This window comes from Emys orbicularis, chromosome 14 (assembly GCF_028017835.1).
Source record: "Emys orbicularis isolate rEmyOrb1 chromosome 14, rEmyOrb1.hap1, whole genome shotgun sequence".
NCBI lineage: Eukaryota > Metazoa > Chordata > Testudines > Emydidae > Emys > Emys orbicularis.
The window spans coordinates 25,076,167-25,096,192 of record NC_088696.1 but is presented as its reverse complement, the minus strand read 5'-3'; the positions used below and the strand labels follow the sequence as shown (position 1 = coordinate 25,096,192).

At 39.7% G+C, this 20,026-nt stretch overlaps 1 protein-coding gene across 1 annotated transcript in view; it reads right to left on the bottom strand.

Moving 5' to 3' along the window:
- GPT2 (glutamic--pyruvic transaminase 2) overlaps window positions 1-20,026 on the bottom strand; it is a 40,566-nt gene that overhangs the window by 10,338 nt on the left and 10,202 nt on the right. The window contains exons 2-8 of the mRNA XM_065416670.1: window positions 12,786-12,875; window positions 10,731-10,839; window positions 4,753-4,886; window positions 2,992-3,235; window positions 2,221-2,300; window positions 1,465-1,601; window positions 465-639 (exon numbers count right to left, since the gene is read on the bottom strand). Coding sequence (XP_065272742.1) covers window positions 465-639; window positions 1,465-1,601; window positions 2,221-2,300; window positions 2,992-3,235; window positions 4,753-4,886; window positions 10,731-10,839; window positions 12,786-12,875 — 969 coding nt within the window. The remainder of the gene's footprint in view (window positions 1-464; window positions 640-1,464; window positions 1,602-2,220; window positions 2,301-2,991; window positions 3,236-4,752; window positions 4,887-10,730; window positions 10,840-12,785; window positions 12,876-20,026) is intronic.

Here is a 20,026-nt window from a genome sequence, read left to right as displayed (position 1 = left end):
CATTTATATACTACAGTTGAATTTGGTAGAGCATTTGTACAAATGAGAAGCTACTATTCTTTGTTCAAATAAGCATTCAATATATAAGGGTACAATATAGTTTCACTTACAAAGTCACCCTCATTTAGTAGCTTCATTTTTCCTGTGCAGTTTTTCATAGAAGCCAGCTTTGTTGAGTAGCTGCCCTCATTTACCAAGGAAGCCACCGGGGAAAGAAATTATATTTAAAAGCAGATGAACTCAATGAAAAGCCACAAACATGTGATGGAAGTGCTGTGGCTCCACCAAGATGTTGAAGCTACTAGTACAAAGAGAATTTGAAATTACTCTGTAGTCCTGTTGGCCAGTGTTATTATAGGGCTACCATAAGGAAGGCTGAGATGGGATCTTTCTGTATATTCTCATCACACCCTGGTGATATATGGGATAAGGTTAAGAAATACACAAACAATATTAGAGCTGACCTTAATGAACTGTGCATAAGATTCTTCCCCAGGTACTGGAGGATTCACTACGATATCCATAGCTGCCTGTCCAGAGACTGGAGGACAGAGGCGAACAGAGAGAAGTTTAACAAGCTGTCCTTTTATCTCTGGATGCAAGTTAATGACCTCCATATAACCCCCTCGGTAACCGCACCTGAGAATACAGTGGAGAGAGAGAGAGAGAGAGAGAGAAAAAATGAATATAATCTGGAATGTTAATTACTGAAAACAACCCCAAGAGGGGAAAAAGAGGGAGCATCCAGCTGAACTTTATATTAATCATGAGTATCTTGCTTAGCATCAATATATGTAACCTACATTTTTAAACATCTTCTTTCATATTGGGTAAGGTATAATGGTAGCTAATTACCATCAAAGAAAGTATTGGGTGTGACATTTAGACATTAACATATGCAGCTTCAATATGAGCTTAGTCTAGCTATTAACATGGATGTTTATTCCTCAGAGTAGAAGTGTATAGCAGAAGCAGAATCCATTTCATCAGGAAGCTGGCATTTCCCTCCCTTGATCCCCCCCAAAAGAAACAAACACACACACATCCACCCCTCTAAAAAATCAGGCTGATCCAGTGACTCTTGAACTAGTCAGTAGTCCAGAGGTCCATTGTGCCATCCCCGGTAGGCTGCACTCACAACTATTTTAGGAACCTAGTAATGTAGGACTGAGGTGTTGGGATGGGAGGCAGGTTTGTGATAGGTGCTCTCTTTTTTTAAAACTACTCCATTAAATAAAAAGTTTGCAAAACCACTGGGCTAGCCCATAAGTTATACAATGTTCCATATATAAACTCATGCATTTTCCTTGTTTACTAGTTGTTAGGTAACAGTAACAGAAGATACAAGATGACACTCAGCTCACTATGTGAAAAAATCATCCTGCTTGACAAGAGGTAAGAGGAAGCTATTCTACTAAATACTGTGCAAGAGGTTATACAATAAAGAAATGAAGATGGACATACTCGCCCATGTATCCCTTGGAGGTGGAATGGAAGGATGCTAGCTCTACATTGCTGTAGTACTCTGGTCCCATCTCATACAGAACCTTTTTGAAGGAATGAAACTGACATTCTTCTGAGTAAATGTTATCTTGATAAACCTACACAATCAGAGGAAACATTATGCACTCTGCTCAAATGTGAATAAACGACGGCATATTACACAGAATGTAAGTTGCTGAAGAAAGTTTGGGATGTACTAATGCTTGAAAGCATTTTCAAGAGAGAAGTTACAGTTACTTCAAGCATAACAAATGTATAGCTTATGCTATACTTAACTGAGTAGCCCTTGCAAGAAGAGTATTGAACTTTGATTTTGTATATTATTTCTAAACTTTTATGTTTTTCATCTGTGTACTCAATTCCCACCCCACCCCTGCTCCAGTTTCCCTCCTTTTAATTATCTAAACCAATGGCTAATGTCACCCTATTTTTTGCAGGTCAAGACTAGGATGTTGTTCCAGTTTCTTTCTAGAGTTACATCCTTATTGGAGCCACTACCCTTTTCACCTAGGTCAAGTCCAGCACACCGATTTTTCAAATTAACTCTTCAGGACTGAGAAGCTGGCTTTTTTTGTTCACAACTTTTAGCATGCTCCATATTAGAAATCAACAATCACACTTATTGGGCACAAAGGACGAGAACCGAGCACCTAGTGCTTCTGCTGCACTGCAGGTGTGTTCACCACAGAAAGGTATGTAGTCTTAATGCTCTATTACCTCATCAGCCAGAAGAAAGAGTTGCTCCTCCCAAGCAAAATGTATAACATCTTCAATGCACTTTCTACTTTGAACCTGACCTATAATTTAAAGTGAGAGAAGAAAAGTCGCAATTCAGGTTAATTAGTAGAGAACATGTACACAGTCTTTTAGTCTAGAACCAGGAAGGCTGCTACCTCTTCAATAAGTTGTCCCTCTTAGCTTTTTATTTTTATTTTATTTTTTTAAGGTATGGAAGTTGGGACATAAAACTCATTACAATCACTTATACGCTATATATACTCTATACAATATGTCTGGGGTGGTGGGTGGGGAGTCTCCAATCACAACTGCTTGAGATGTATTGTCTAAATTATAGGAGACAGTGAATTTGTGAGACATTAATTTTTAGACCCTTGTCAACAAGTCAGCTGAGGATAAGACTAGTCTTCTTTGGATGTGTTCTTCATTGCAGTTTACACATGCTCTTACATGGGTAAGCCCAAACCTCTTTGGCATGCACACACAAAACACTTAAACCCGGGTTTATATGTTCTTTGAACCCAGGCTTGATTGCTTAGCTGGTAAATTATCTCAGTAAATTAAAACATGCCTAACTAAGTTTCAGGGTGACAAATTGGTTATATGGTAGGAATCTCTGATTTTATCATTAGAGTCCAGCTATACATGTGCAATGATAAGTCACAAGCAAGTTCTAAGCATATACAGCAAAAAGAAAAAAAGGGGTGAACAAAATAAACTGTGAAACATTTAAATGAAACCATTACAAACCAGTGGGATTTCCTGGGTTGATGATGCAAAGGACCTTTGGATTACAGTATGCTTTGGCTTCATTCAAGGAACGACGAAGTTCATTCACATCTAGTGCCCAGCAATTCTCTTCATCCAGGTAGTAGTTCACCTGGATGGCATCTAGTTCAGATATGGCTGCTGAATACAAGGGGTATTGTGGGATTGGGATCATCACTCCAGTTCGGGATTTCCCTCCTCCTGAGACCAGGATCTTTAGAATAGTCTGGAAAAGTTTAGGAATTTAAAGAAAAACAAATAAACAGATGACAGTGCAATTCACAGTATATTCTGGAACAACTTGCTGTGTGACTTTCTCCTGCTCTATGAGACCCAAAGCCTTAGGCAAATTTCAGTTACAGAGGCACAAAGTCACCAGCCTTCATGACAGTGACACTGCTAGTTCTGAATACTGAAGGACATTTATCTTTTAAGTCAAATAACATTTCACACCAACTGTTAGATAGAGAAGGCTAAGGTGTTTTATAACAAAAATTATGTAGCACATAATAATGGCCGAACACAACACATAGAGTCCTTTAAAAACAATCAACAACTGCCCTCTTGCTGTAACTGCCAGCTGAAGTTGAAGGCTTATCACTGGCAAATTCAAACAAGCAACAAAGGTAGTACCAGTATAATCAAATATGATTATATGCATTTATATCTGATAAAGTTTTATGGAAAAACGTGATGCTCACACTCCTGTCACACTGCCAATAGAGTCCTTGAAATTGCAAAGTCTGGGAAACCCATTACACTGGATGAATCAATGAAGCTGCTGTAAATCAGAGTACTGTAATACCAAACTGTGCCACAAGATGTCATTTAAAAAAAGTTTTGCAAACTAGCTAAAAAAATAAAAATATGCACTACAGCAAAGCAAATCTATCTTCAGCAACCATGCAAAGGATCAACATATACTAGTTACCTAGTAGAGATGGTCTTCAGCTAAAGAACAAACAAAAACTGCCTTGGAAACTTTGAGAATACTTTAAAGTGAGTTGCTTAATGTAGGAAGGCTGGCTATTGAAGGTGGCCCTTTAGTGCGGGTTCCACTGAATCTACGTAACACATAGTTTCCTTAAAGCTCTCCAAGAATTCTCAGTCTGTGGGGTCTGGTTTCTCCAGTAAACAACATCCTCTTCTAAGCTTTAGTGTCTACACATTTTAGGCCTGGTCTACACTGGAAAATTAAGTTGGCTTAACTACATTGCTCAGGAGTGTGAAAAATCCATACCCGAGTGGCACAGCTAAGCTGACCTAGCACCCAGTGTATACAGCTACTAGCTACTGTCTTTCGTGGAGGTGAGTTATGTATACCGACAGGAAACCCCTCCCGTCAGCAGAAGTAGTGTCTTCACTGAAGCACTACAGCAACGCATTTCAAGTATAGTGAAGCCCTTAGTCATGTACAGCAAAATCTTCTAGCCAAGCTGGCTAATGCTAGTCTCCTAAATCAATATTTAGGCACTTAAAAAGCTTTAGACAGCCATATGAAGATTTTAGTATCCATGGGCCTGTTTCAGAACTCCTCTCTTTTGCTCACACATAACATAACTGACTTCAATGTAAATCAGTTCAGAATCACTGGCGTGGTGTATGTGAGAGATCAGACATACAACTGTGCAAAGAAGATGAGAATCATGCTCTATAGTCTATATTTCTTAAGGGATATGTCTAATGTACCATACTGTTTATGCACAGAATATATACATGTACACACAAACTTTTAACACCTACAGCAATTCCATCACTAGCCCCTGTGGTAAGGTATATGTTATCTGGATCTGCAGGAACTCCTCCATCTCGTCTTTCAATGTATGCTGCAACATCTTCACGGATGCAATTTACACCTTGACTGGCACTGTAAGACCCTGTGAGAAATGGAGAACATGAGCAGATATTCAAATGTACACAATCTACAAACCTTAAATGCCCATGTTTGGGCCGTAACATTCCAAAGTTAGTGGTATATGAGGTAGTTTGGCTGTACGAGAGCTTTATTATTTCCCCAGTACAGCAGTTTTCTGAAGTAGAAAGTGAGGTGATACGTTCACAGTGCTGCAAGAGGAACACAGTCATGGCTGTAAACCTGAAATAAGCATCTCTGAAAGACAAAATAAATATGAAGATATTGGATTGCCAATACGAATTATCTAACATTTGCCTTGCCATATGGACAGAAACCCAAGTCTTCCCTCTGACAATCGCCCAGCCATTTTATTGAAAGTCACCTAAAAGCTCAACCAATTTAATTTTTGAAATGACCTGCTCTTTAAATAACAAGAGGAAGGAATAGAGGGAACCTGGGTGAATGGAATAATAAAATAAACATTTTTTAAAACATGCTGAAACTTCTAAGACTTTTAATTTCAGATTAAAATTTCAGATTCTGACAACACAGAACCATCCTGCCTTCCAATCTAAATCGCTTTTCAATTATCTGTAGGGGAAGGAGCTAGGCTACAAAAGTACTGTGTAAGGTTATGGTACACAAGCTTCTTATGAAGTTTATAATCACAGCTGTAACTGTCTTAAATAAAGGCAGTTTATTGGGTCCTAAATACAACATTGCTAAGTATGTGCAAAAAATAAACCTGCAGCAGACTGAAAGATGAATTCAAGGTATAAGGCCCAAGGGCTGATGGAGGCTGAAGTGGTAAGTGCACAGCTAATTTAGCACAATGCCACGAAGCTGCAAGATCTTCTTGGCTTTAAGTAGATTGCTGGATGGAGTGGGGTAATTGGACTCGGCTCACCTAAAGGTGTGGTGCAGGTTTCCTTTGAGGATGAGGACTGAAAGGTCACATATGGAATGACCATTTTGTGAAAAACTTCCCCCAGGAGTAATATGGTGGGGGTTTTTTAAAATCATTTTTCTGTGAGAGTTCATTCAAGAGTGTAGTGATTATCTGGTTTCACCCACAACACTGCAAACAACATTTTTAACTACCATGTCATTTACACCTGCTCTGAGCAGGGTAAGTCAACAGCTGTTAAAATACCAGCAGCCCTAAAGTTTCCCCTCAATGATAGCAACAATGGAAAGTGTTAGCTAGAATGGTTGGCCCAGACAAAGCTGATTTTGAACCGATTTTGAAATACAGTTTGGCCACTTCCATGTTGGACTGCCAAACCTGTTCAAGAAACCAGTTTTACTGTAGCTGTAATTTGAGCACAGTTCCTCAGACCATAAAGGTATGTGTGGAAGGGCCATGTTTACAAAAAATAAGAGGAAGCAGCAGCAAAAAAGGAAAACGTTGAACCCTCAGCACTATGGCAGGGGCAGCTCCCAGTCAGAAAAATTTAAAAACCTCATTTTAGACAAGTATTTACGTGGGCTAATCAGCTAAGTGAGATTGGTGACTGACGCACTATTCTGAAAACCTACAAATGAATATCAGACTTTTTCTATCTGCACTGCAGGTTTTTAAATATTTATTGTTATAGTTAATCAGATGGGCAGTTGCTCTTTAATGCACACGATATTACAGAATCACATTCCAGTCACTAATGAACAGAACGTCTGTTTATCCATTGACATTTGTGTAAGTTTTGCAAGCTTAGTCATTTATATATTTTAAAATGTTCATGTTCAAAATGACCATTTTGTCTGAAGATTAAGATTGCTGAAAGCAAGAAAGCATTCAGAACCCTGCTTGCACTGACCAGGTGCAAGTACTTTGAAATACACTTATTCTGGGAAAAGATTCCTGCACAGAGTCTATAAATGTTTCAAAGATCATCCATACTCTGTGAAACACAAAGAATTTCACATTCAGGTTGCACAGGCTAATAGACCTAACATGGGACTGATATCTGGAGACAATGAATTCTAATCCTGGTGCTACCACTGATGTGATTTTGGCCAAGAACTTGTCATGGATATTTTTGGTAAACATCATGGACAGGTCACAGGCAATAAAGAAAAATTTATGGAAACTGATCTGTCCGTGACTTTTACTAAAAATATCTGTGACATAACGGAGATCTACAGGTCTCCACACCGCCTGCAGCAGGGCAGCTGCGCAGAGGCTGGGAGCTCCGGGGGCTCCCACCGTGGGTTGGGTGTTGGAGCCCCAAGGTCCTCACTGCCCACGGCTGGGAGCTGCGGGGGCCCCACCACCTACAGCAGCTGGGAGCTGCGGGGTACCCCCACCGCCTGCAGCAGCGGGGTACCCCTGCTGCCCACAGCTCCGGGTGCCCACAGTGGCCCAGAGCTTGGGGGTTCCCCTGCAGCCCATGGTGGCCGGGAGCTGCTGGGTTCCCCCGCCACTCGCAGCAGCTGGGAGCTGTGGGGTGCCCCCGCCACCTCCTCCCTGTCCCCGTGGGCAGTGGGGGACCCTGCAGCTCCCGACCACCGCAGACTGAAGTCACAGAGGTCTCTGGAAATCACGGATTCCGTGACTTCCAGCGACCTCCGTGACTAACCACCTATGAGCCACAGAACAAAACATTTCCCCAGCTTGTAGTTTAGGCATAGGCATGTTGTACAAAAAGGTCAGTTTAATCCACGGACAGATTCATATTATTTTTCATAGCATGGCTCACTGTTTAACAGAGATCACAAGAGACCCCTAATAGGAAAGAACTCAAGTATTTTTATTTTTTAATGCAATGTAGCAGCTGGAAGAGAGGAGAGCCGGCACCATGTGTCCAAACTCTTCTCCATGAATCACCAGGAAGTGCTCAACAGACTAGGTGGGAGTCCCTGGTTTAGTAAACGGGATTATAACAAATTCCATAAAACTTAAAAATAGTAAGCAAAAAATCTGCTAAATTGAACTAGGAGAGGAGTTCAGAAGACCACATAAAAACCAACACAAAAAAAGATGAAAGTATGAACTACACGTAAACAAAAAGACAAAAATGAAAGCTGAACTGTTTGACATTCTTTGAATGTGCCTGACTGCTAACCAAACCACTAATTATATTCTGTTTATTTTATTATTTTATAGCACCTACTATGATAGCAACGAGGCACTGCAATCACAAATATTAAGATACACATCAGTTACTCTAATATGTACTTTGAAATGTCACCCTTAGTCTCTTTTCATACCGTAAAGGAGTTTATCAGGTCTGTCAGATTCTTCAGGTTCTGTGCAATACCCCCTGGCTAGAGCAGTAGATTTAGAATAGTAACTGAAACATGACTTCCCAGATACAAGCAGCGGGCTGAGCTGCTGGATGGCCAAAAATGAACTGGCCCTATGAGTAGGTAAAGGTTGTTTTTAGGGCTGTCAAGCGATTAAAAGATTAATCGTGATTAATTGCACGATTAATTGCACTGTTAAACAATAATAGAATACTATTTATTTAAATATTTTTGGGTGTTTTCTACATTTTCAAACATATTGATATAAATTACAACACAGAATACAAAGTGTACCGGGCTCACTTTATTTTTTATTATAAATATTTGCACTGTAAAAAAAAAAGAAATAGTATTTTTCAATGTACCTAAAACAAGTACTGTAGTGCAATCTCTTTATCATGAAAGTTGAACTGTACAAATGTAGAATTATGTACAAAAAAATAACTGCATTCAAAAATAATACAATGTAAAACTTTAGAGCCTACCAATCCACTCAGTCCTACTTCAGCCAATCGCTCAGACAAACAAGTTTGGTTACAATTTGCAGGAGACAATGCTTTCTGCTTCTTGTTTACAATGTCACCTGAAAGTAAGAACAGGTGTTCGCATGGCACAGTGGTAGCTGGTGTTGCAAGATATTTACATTTCAGATGCACTAAACATATGTCCCTTCATGCTTCAACCATCATTCCAGAGGACATGCATCCATGCTGATGATGGGTTCTGCTTGATAATGATCCAAAGCAGAGAAGACCGATGCATGTTCATTTTTATCATCTGAGTCAGATGCCACTAGCAGAAGGTTGATTTTCTTTTTTGGTGATTCGGGTTCTGTAGTTTCTGCATTGGAGTGTTGCTCTTTTAAGTCTTCTGAAAGCATGCTCCACATGTCGTCCCTCTGAGATTTTGGACGGCACTTCAGATTCTTAAACCTTGGGTCGAGTGCTGTAGCTATTTTTAGAAATCTCTCATTGGTACCTTTGCATTTTGTCAAATCTACTGTGAAAGTGTTCTTAAAACGAACATGTGCTGCTGGGTCATCATCCGAGACTGCTATAACATGAAATATATGGCAGAATGCAGGTAAAACAGAACAGGAGACATACAATTCTCCCCCAAGGAGTTCAGTCACAAATTTAATTAACACTTTTTTTTTTAAAACGAGCATCATCAGCATGGAAGCATGTCCTCTGGAATGTTGGCCGAAGCATGAAGGGGCATACGAAAGTTTAGCATATTTGGCATGAAAATACTTTGCAACGCTGGCTACAAAAGTGCCATGCGAATGCCTGTTCTCACTTTCAGGTGACATTGTAAATAAGAAGCAGGCAGCAGTATCTCCTGTAAATGTAAAGAAACTTGTTTGTCTAAGCGATTGGCTGAAGTAGGACTGAGTGGATTTGTAGGCGCTAAAGTTTTAAATTGTTTTGTTTTTGAGTGCAGTTATGTAACCAAAATATTTTACATTTATAAGTTACACTTTCACGACAGAGATTGTACTACAGTACTTGTATGAGGTGAATTGAAAAATACTATTTCTTTTGTTTATCATTTTTACAGTACAAATATTTGTAATAAAAAATAATAATATAAAGTGAGCACTATACACTTTGTATTCTCTGTTGTAATAGAAAATCAATATACTTGAAAATGTAGAAAAACATCCAAAAATATTTAATAAATTTCAATTGGTATTCTATTGTTTAACAGTGCGATTAATTTTTTTGAGTTAATCATGGGAGTTAACTGCGATTAATCGATAGCCCAAGTTGTTTTTATTTATTTCTATATTGTATATACGCACATGGGCCTTTGGGAGGGACACGAGGCTCAAGACAACTGTTTTGGAGCCTCAACATGTTCTGTTAGGGCACTTTGTCTTGTAAACATGGTTGATTTCAGCTGTCACAAGAATGACTACAAGGACATTGGTAGAATACATTTTACAACCAGGTGTATGTGCAATTTATATACCTTAGACCAGGGGCTCCCAAACTTTTTTCCAATAGGCACTGCACCATACTATTAACAGCTCTTGAGGAAAATTATTAATTTTAATTATTACATACATATAAACTATCACACTGTAAATAAATAATGTACGTTTCCTTTTCATTTTAATGTAAACAATCATAATGATAGAAATCCCTAGCAATATGCACTCAAAGAAATGCTTCAAGATCTTTGAAACCAAACAATTTGACTGGAGAATGCAGTTGCACTGGTGGCCCACCTTGTGGCCGCAGCCCACAGTTTGGGAATCTCTGCCTTAGACAAATAAACAAAATATGGGTCATTTTTCTGAGTGCCCATATACTATGATAATGGCTATCCAGAAATGTGTATATAATAACCATCTTGCTGAGAAGTCTGCTTACTGCTTGACCTCTCAACAGCATGCACCCGTGGTTGCTTACCATCTTCTGCGTCAACCCCATCTTGTTAGTAGAGAGTCTTGTAAACACTCCGTGTTCACAATTCCATGGACCACTTCCTCCCCACCCAAGTTCATCTAATTACATCCTTTCTAAAAGGCCCATCACTACACAAGCTTAATATATTAAAACAGAAAATATCAGACCTATAATTAAAAACAATTGACGCTAGATAAAAATCTTACCTAAGCTATTCCCTCCACACCCCTGCAAGATCCGTCTGGCTCTCTTCTTAGAGTCTTCTGGGAAGCTTGGGCTGTCCAACAGGTTTGGGTATGTACAAAGTGCAACCACCTACAGTACCAAGAAAAACTTTGTAAATTGACTATTGCAATCGGTTGCTCAATGCCACTGGATGGTTATTTTTAAGCTGTTAACATGAAAGTTAGCTCCTTTGAGATGAAGGATATCAATAGATTAGGTCTCAAACTATTTAAAAAAATATTCCCGCTCTCCCTCCCAAAAAACATAAAAAGTGGAAATATTTGTCATCAGAGTTTGGAACCTAATTAATAATGATGAGAGCAGCAAATGCCTTTTTCTTATTTGTATTACAGTTGATTGAGATTGGGGCCCCACTCGGCTAAGCATTGTACAACCATATAGTAAGAGATCATTCCTGCCCTGAAAAATGTACAATCTCAATAGAAAAAGGGCTAAAGAAATAGTTATTTCTAGCACCATTTTACAGATGAGGATAAGATGACTTACCTAAGGTCACTCAGGAAGTCTGTGGAAGAAGTGGGAAATGAACACCGGCCTCCCGAGTCCCAGCCCTAGTCATACTTCTCTGAAATAACCTTTGCAGTTTTTATTTTACTAATTTGAATTGCTAAAGGTATTTAAATAAGAAATGAAAGGAGAGCAGAGGGTAGAAGTGGAACCATGCTCTAAAGGAAATAAACTATGATGAAGAAATTTAAGCCACAGTGAGGGAAATCAAGAGGTCTACTGAGAGCAGCTTTAATTTGTCTCAATCTCTGCCTTGTTTTCCATGCATTCTCCAGGATGACATGGATGGGCCATAGTATCCTTGCTGGTCAGCAATGGTAGCAGAATTAATGCATGTATGTATATCACAGGGAGAAGGGATCCCTGAATTCAGAGCTAAGTTATTTGATGTTTTAGTTGATCAGAATTCATTTGTTATAATGAGTTGTGGTCATTTATTATCTTTATGAAAGATAATGGAGTTTGCTAAATGACTTTTTAAAAATTATATATATTTAGAAAATGGTGAGCTGCACTGTTTTTATCATCTGTGTTTGTACAACGTGTAGTACAAAGTGGCCCCAATCCTGATTGGAACCTTTGAGTGATGCCATAATATTAATAAATAAAATGCAATTTGAGGATTTTACATGCGTAAATGCATAAAATGTTAATTGAAAACATACTTGTAGCTACAAGTCTTTAGTTGTTCTTGCTTTGGTATAGTTTCTACAATAGAACTCATGCCTGGATGCTAAACACATTCTTCAAAACTAGCCCAGAGATGTTAAGATATTAAGGTCCTTAAAAGATGCATACAACCCAATTTACGCATGCAAATACCTCTTGTGCACACTCAGATTAACTATTTGTGAACAGAGGTCTGCTATGCATTTAACTCCCTACGTGCAAATACTTGGTCCGCAGGCTCAGAAGTGGTATTTGAACACACAAATCAGGCACATGCAATTGGATGTGTACAACTGTTTGTACACACCTTTGAAAAGTCAGGCCCTAAAAGGACACTGTTGGATTAAAAACAGTCTATTTTTTTCCTTACCTATATTACCAATAACTGGTTTTCTGGCAGAGGATGTGAGCAAAGGGCCAGGAGAGGGCATGCCAGGAGGTGGACATTTCAGGGGCATAAAAGAGGGAGAATACTGTAGAGGGACACATGCAAAAGAGGGCCACAGTGGGGACTACTAGAAGGCAAACTATTGGAGTTTTGATGGTAGAGGCACTACTGGAAAAGCTGAACTGGTAGTTCCATGTATCGCATCCCATGTATGCATGGAAGTAACGTCCATTCACACAAGCAAACAAATAACTAAGCATGAAACATGTATAGGCTATAAAGCACAACTGGTAACATAGTGAAAAAACAATTGAGTAGTTTTGTGTTAGTCATATTGGGGGAATCAAGTGTTTAGCTACAACAAATTTCTCTAGCAAACCATGTCTGAAATTTTGTGATATTCTATAGAGGAAACAAAATTAGAAACAATATTATCTTATAAAATTATTACCTGACGAAGGAAAGTGATGGGCTGCTGTCCCATTGCATGTGCATCACCAATGTTGGCCTTAATGACCTCAGTAAAAGGCTTTTTGATTCCCTGAAGTGAGACAATGCACTGTTAGTTTTAAAGTACACCAAGTTTTTCTATACACCGTTTATTTTACCACTTAACTGCATCAGTTTAAAAACAGCTATAATTAAAGCAGTACAACCCCAGAGTGTTGACACAGTTATACTGGTATAAAGGTGCTTATATTGGTATAACTTATTTATTTTTTATTTATTATAATGCAATAACAATAATTAGTAATATCTAACTTTTTCACTGCATTTTTCATCAACAGATCTCACAGCACTTTACAAAAGAAAAACAGGACACATTTTCAAAGCATGGCCTCTAGTTTTACCCCCACATTTGCAATACAAAAGATGGATTTGAATGTATGTGTGTGTGTGGTTCTGGGCACAGACTCAAAGAAAAAAGGTGGACTTTGAGGTCCTTGGAAAAATGTTCCCTCTTTCCCCGCTAATAATAAAATAAGGAATTATTATTATTATTATTGTTTATTAATTAATTATTATTATTATTAAGCTAGAACAGTGGTTGTGCTTAGTTAAGGAAAGATGTCCCTAACCTGCTGTGACCCTAGGAGGCCTTCAAAACCAGCTGGCAGAGGGCACACCATACCATAACTCCCATTAGGCTCGACACATGCATTGAATCAACACTTTATTGTCATAAAAGGTGTTACATAAGGTATCATATGCAAACCAGTAACATGCAGGTCATTAGTATTATTGCGTAATGTATGTACAGGTAATGTATAAAGAATTATAAACGTGTGCTGAAAATTTGTTAAAAGATACTCTGCAAGCAATGCATAAACCCAGCCTGTCCTAGACAAAAGAATGTTATTTTGCCTCTTTTCCTGTGTCTACAATGTAAATTGAGCCAGGTAATACCTCAGAGGACAATGAAAGATACATCTACATAGAAGGAAAACAAAGTCATAGAGCTAAATGAGCAAGAAAACCCATTTTAATAATCACGATGGAAGATTGAGCCTGCACCCCTAGGAAACTTCCTGGCTCTTGAAATGGAGACAGTAGACTTTGGGAATTATAAACAAACGCAAAGAGCCATGTTAGCATCTATCGTCTAGGGCAATGGTTCCCAAACTTCAACAACCTGTGAACCCCTTTCACTAAAATGTCAAGTCTCCCGAACCCCCTCCTAAAAATGAATATTTCCAGGGATTTTCTCCTTTACCTGAGTATAAATTATAAAAGCAGTGATCTTGGAAATATAAAATTTGTTTTTATGACATGCTTATGACACACTGTTTATTATTATTAATCATTACAGTATTTTTATTACATTATGAAAACAGCAACACTCTTCCAAGATCTCACTTTCGTAGCTTGTATCACTTTGAATAAGCCTGTTATAAGACAAGGCTCCTATGTTTCATCAAGGAGTATCAGATGTGAAACAGCATGAAGGTATTTAAGAAGCCAACTCAAAGAGTTCCTCCTACACAAGCATTCAGATCTTGAGCAGTCCAGGCAAACAACGCACGTTACAACAAAGCTTAAACTTGTTCTTCATAATAATTTTAAAAACAATACTAGCTGCCTATTTAATTTTAAAAACAACAAAAAATATCCACCTCCCTTTCCATGTCTTATAAGAAGTCTTGAAGTTTAAATCTCAGTGTGATAGATATGCTTACTTTGATCTGTTTAGCTCTTGGAAGTCCAGGGGCTCCAGGCTGCTGGCCCCATGCTGCCCAGGGTTCCTAGGGACAGCTCTGTCAGCCATTAGGGAATTCTCTCCCCCCCCCCCAAGAACCCCCTGTAACATTTTGTGAACCCCCAGGGGTTCCTGAACCCCAGTTTGGGAACCACTGGTCTAGGGGACAAAGGGGAAGTGGTGCCCATTGAGCTAATGAAAAGTGGATCCTCTTGGCCTCAAAACCAAGAGTAGCTGGAACTGAAAAACCTGTTTAGACAAAAGATTGCAACATGCTGAAGTTAAGTTTTAGTCACTAAAAAGCATGTTTTGTTTTGTTTTACTTTTAACCATGTCCGTGTCTTTTATTCTTACTTATCACCAGGGATCCTAGAAATCCGTTTGCGATGGAAAAACAAGGAATTTGTGTTTTTATAGAGAATCTTTAGTTTTTATATTTTGTGAAAAAATAAAAACATACATTAACTAAATTTTACTGAAAGTTCTAGTGTCACTTATACAATGTGTGTAACCTCTCCTTCTTATGGTTGATTTTTGATTGCGCTTTAAATTTACATAGCTAGACATACTCCAATAAACTGCTTCCGGCGTACAGAGGTTATTCAATGGCATATAGGGATTTGTGTTTTCATGCAACTCATTTTTCACTTCAGCCTCCAGACGTGAGTAATTAAAGTTATGAAAAGATGCTGAAAACGTTTTTAAAAAAATCACCCCATAAGACCATGTCACTGAGTTTGGCAAGGACAAATTTCATATTGATGGTAGGCTTCTAACTTGCTTAAAATTTTTAAATATAACAATAAAACATTTTATTCTACTGATACCTCTATATATTGTGACTAGGGAAACTAAAGTTCAGCATTTTATTTTAATCGCAGAAAAACACAGATTTTAATGTTTTTTTATTGGAGAATTGGGGGGGGGGGGGTTAATCACGGAAAACTAGGATCCCTGCTTATCACATTCATATCTGTTCTTTGTTAATAAACATATTCTTATTTTATTACAAAACTATCTCAGTTCTGTGTGTCAAACTGAAGGGCGAAGTCCTCAGCTAAGTCCTCAGCTGTGTGATCAGTCTCTGTGGAGGCAATAAACTTAACTTCTGTGAGGGTCTAGTAAGAGAGACTGGACACTGCAGGGGAGATGGTTTTGGAGAGACTCAGGACTGTTGGTCTCAACCTTAGGAATAATCAGGCTGGTGGAAGCCAGGGTGAGGCCATTGTGCTCTGAGCATGGTATCAGGGCTCTGAGCCAATGCGGCAAGCACACAAGCACCCGGGGTCACACGGCAGAAGGTGACACAACCTCCTACTGGTTTGGGTGAACCCCCATAGTGTTACACTTGCATAATGAGTAACAAACTCTAGGGGAAAAAAATTCTTTAAGCACGTTTGAAGTCATTACATACCAGTTTAGGAAGAATTTAGAAATATTTTACAAGTATTTTTAGGCCTTGTCTACACAGGTATTGACCCAAGTTTAAAGAAGCATGCTGCCAACAATGCCTACAAGTTAAAGAGAACCTTTCCTGCACTATGAAACAAACAGAATTTAGCAATAGTTGCTAGATCAGGGGTCGGCAACGTTCGGCACGCGGCTCGCCAGGGTAAGCACCCTAGCGGGCCGGGCCAGTTTATTTACCTGCTGACGCGGCAGGTTCTGCCGATCGCGGCCCCCACTCGCCGCCGTTTGCCGTCCCGGGCCAATGGGGGCGGCGGGAAGCGGCGCGGACCGAGGGATGTGCTGGCCACAGCTTCCCGCCGCCCCCATTGGCCCGGGACGGTGAACCACGGCGAGTGGGGGCCGCAATCGGCCGAACCTGCCGCGTCAGCAGGTAAATAAACTGTCCCGGCCCGCTAGGGTGCTTACCTTGGCGAGCCGCGTGCCGAACGTTGCCGACCCCTGTGCTAGATTCTATTATGGCCCAACTGGGTTTTAGATAAAGTTTGATCTAGCTTCTGTTGACAGGGCTAAACCATGGTGAAATCAAGTTTAAATGGTGGCCTTGGTAGACACCAAGGCTACAATACACTTTTAAAATGGATTTCACGTCCATCTGGTCCCTGTCCACACTCGCCAGCTCAATCATGAGCCCAATCACACACTTCTGACTCTAACAGGTTTGTCTGAGTAAGCAGTGAAGCATAAGGTCATAATCAGAACCCAGCTCAGCCACAGCCAGCTTTAAACAGGTCCCATAAAGCCGTGTTATAACTCAGCTGAAAGCCCCCCTGGAGACTGAGCCTTTGGGTTCAGAGAGTTTGGATTCTATGACAGCTTTGTTTGCAGGGTCATACTGCAAATGACCATAGACAAGCAGTCCAATACACCAGAACACAGTTTTGTGGTAAGGTAATGAAAATCTTAAATTGCACATAATCACATGCATTACTCACCCTGCCCCAAAGCAACAAAAGTCTTACACACCTGCCCCATAACATTATCTCAGGTAAAAGAATAGTTATAGAACCTGCTGGCGGGCCATGGGGAAAGAGAAGCCAGTCAGGAAACGTCAGCAGATGATGCAATGAAAACCATAATGCCCCCATCTACCCAGAGATCCTCCATAACAAGGCCTTTATACATTTCTGGCTATTCTGTAACTTATTTCCCACCCCCTTCTTCCTCTCCAGACTGGACCTGAAACTACATCTGTGAGGTGGGCAGGATGAAAGGAGAGCATTTGGGGTCAACAGTGGTGAAGCAGACTGGCTGGGGTAACCGAACAGGAGACAGGGAAGGGAGGGGAAGCAGGATGACTTGAGGAAAATAAAAGACAGGAAATAAATGTAAACAAGTTTAGTTCTTTTGATTGTTTGTTTATGCACTGTCTGCCTAATTAATGTTTGTGTCTTGTCTAGTTAGACTGCAAGCTCTATGGCTAGAAAATGTGTCGTACTACATTATGTGTTTGCACAGATACTAGGACAGTGTGGCCATGATTGGGGATTTTAGATGTTAACTGATGTAAATGTTAATAGTAAAAACACTAGCATTTAAAATTTTTGATCTGTGAAATCTAAACAGCTGGCTGTTTTTTCTAGCCGTACTTCTCCTATGACAGTGGTTCTCAAGCTTTTGTACTGGTGACCCCTTTCACATAGCAAGCCTCTAAGTGCAACCCCCCCTTATAAATTAAAAACACTTTTTAATATATTTAACACCATTATAAATGCTGGAGGCAAAGCAGGGTTTGTGGTGGAGGCTGACAGCTCGCGACAACCCACGTAATAACCTCACGACCCCCTGTGGGGTCCCAACCCCCAGTCTGAGAACCCCTGTCCTATGAGGAATTGAATCCATTATGAGAATAGAGGGAAAGCACTTGAACGCTAATTTGTAATCAGAGCTCTCTTTAAAAGGAAAAAAAAGAATAGAAAAAAAAGCTTTAAGTGCACTGGTTTTAGGACCAGGCAATGCAACTGTCTTCTTTTGTCTGCATCAAGTGTTATGAACAGGACTTACGTTACTGTTACATTTCTTTACCAAGAAGTCAGTGGGTATTAGCATAGAGACTGGATGTGGTGAAGGTAACAATGGTCGCCATGGGACTAAGATCTTAGTCGATTTCTGTTACAACAGATGATGCCATTCAGAGACAGGCAAACGATAACATTCAAGCTTCCTTTGAAATGGAACAGGTAGAGAGGCAAGATGCAGCTGAAGGTCTTACCTTACCCTGACTCAATAGACTCAAAGAATGTGTTTTTCAAAATTTTAAGCCAACACAATTTAAAAAGACACACCCTTTTTGCTTGTCAAGACAGAGCCTTCTGGATTTACACAGGAGAAGTGCTTAGAATGAATTACAGATCCTTCATAATTCAAAATCTGATTTTTAGGGTTCAATAGTTTTACTGGACCGGAATTACATCCTTTCCTGTTCCTCAGCATTAAGTATCATTTCTGACTAATAAAATAATGGATTGGGAATATGTTGCTTTCTTCAAATAAGCTGGAGGTCCACAGAGAACAAAGGCCATTTTCATTTGATTTTAAGTTTAAAATTACAAACAAAAAGGCGCAAAGAAATGGCCAAAATCAGCTCTGGAGAATGTAGCCAAAACTCCTATTGACAGTAATGGCAATTGCTCTTGCTTACAACAAGGCTGGATTTGGTTCACTGTATAAGAGTTGGAATTTTGCCTTAGAGTAAGACACTATATTATGCTTGTTTTGAGCTGTAAAACACAGTTCAAAGGGACCACATAACAGTTCCGCAGCCATATATTAACAAAACTGGAACAGAAACATCTTGACAAAGAAGAAAATGACCAACACAAACAAGTCATGCAGCTTGTCACTTTTCGTCCATAAATGCTACAGCATTCCTTGGTTTAAAAAAAAAAAAAAAAAAAAAAAAAAAAAAAAAAAAAAAAAGGAGGTATACAGAAACCACCTCTTCATTCTTCAGTGAAATGCGAGAGACTAGCCTTTCCGCACGTACAGCAGGGCTCCCACGTTAGACTGTAAAGGGAGGGAGGGAGGGATTAGTTTAATGAGGTCTAGCCAACCTCATAGCACTTAGAGCCTGCATTGCAGAAAAGTAAATATATTACCTGCTCCTTAAATCTAGGCTATGACTTCCCTGCCAAAAAGTGTATGGGGGAGATGGTTTGGGGTTTTTTAAAAGCACAATAATTATCTCACTGTAAAATCCCAGTAGAGACAAGGTACCTGTAGGTTTTACCGTGCGGTACCTAGACAAGGTCAACACTATACCCTCCCCTGCCCATGACTGACCTTGCCTAACTTACTTCATGGTAAAACTACAGTGCCTTGTCTCCACTGGGATTTTACAGTTGGATGGCTAATGCACATTAGTTATCCCACAGTAAAAACCTACCTTTCTTTAGCAGTAAAGATAGAGCCCTAGTTAGTTAACCAACAAAAGGCATCAATTCCTTGGAACCCTGTCTGCCACACATGCCCTCACCTTTCCTCACTCTAGAGTTAACAGAGCTGTGGAAACCTGTCAGAGGAATGTAGGAAACAGGAATAAATTTATGCATAATAACACAACTGTAATCTTTTCCATTTCTACTTCAATGTGTCCTTCCCCTCCCCCCCCCCCCCCCCCCGCTTTTTTTTTTTTTTAAATGAAGGAAGTGCCAGAAGTGTGCAAGTCTAGGTCTGGAAATAGATGCTGTATTGACAGCTCTGTATACTGAAGAAGTCTTTTGCGGGAGGGGTAGAAGAGGAGGGTGCAGGGGGAGATTAAGAACCAGTGAACACAATAAGCTGTTGTGCAAGTGTCCAAGTGCTTCACCTCAAGTCTGGGGATGAAAGACTCGCTCTTTAGCCCTTCTGCTGAGATTGTCAGCAAGAGGGATAATTGCAGGGATGGTGGGTTTTGACTGGAACTGGACTGAAGTTATGACAGGCAATAACTTTCAGTTGCTACCTTCTTGGGCTGGATTTCAACTGGCAACCTAGAAACAAAAGGTTCCATCATCTCCATTAACACTCCCTTTCCCCAGTCTGTGTGT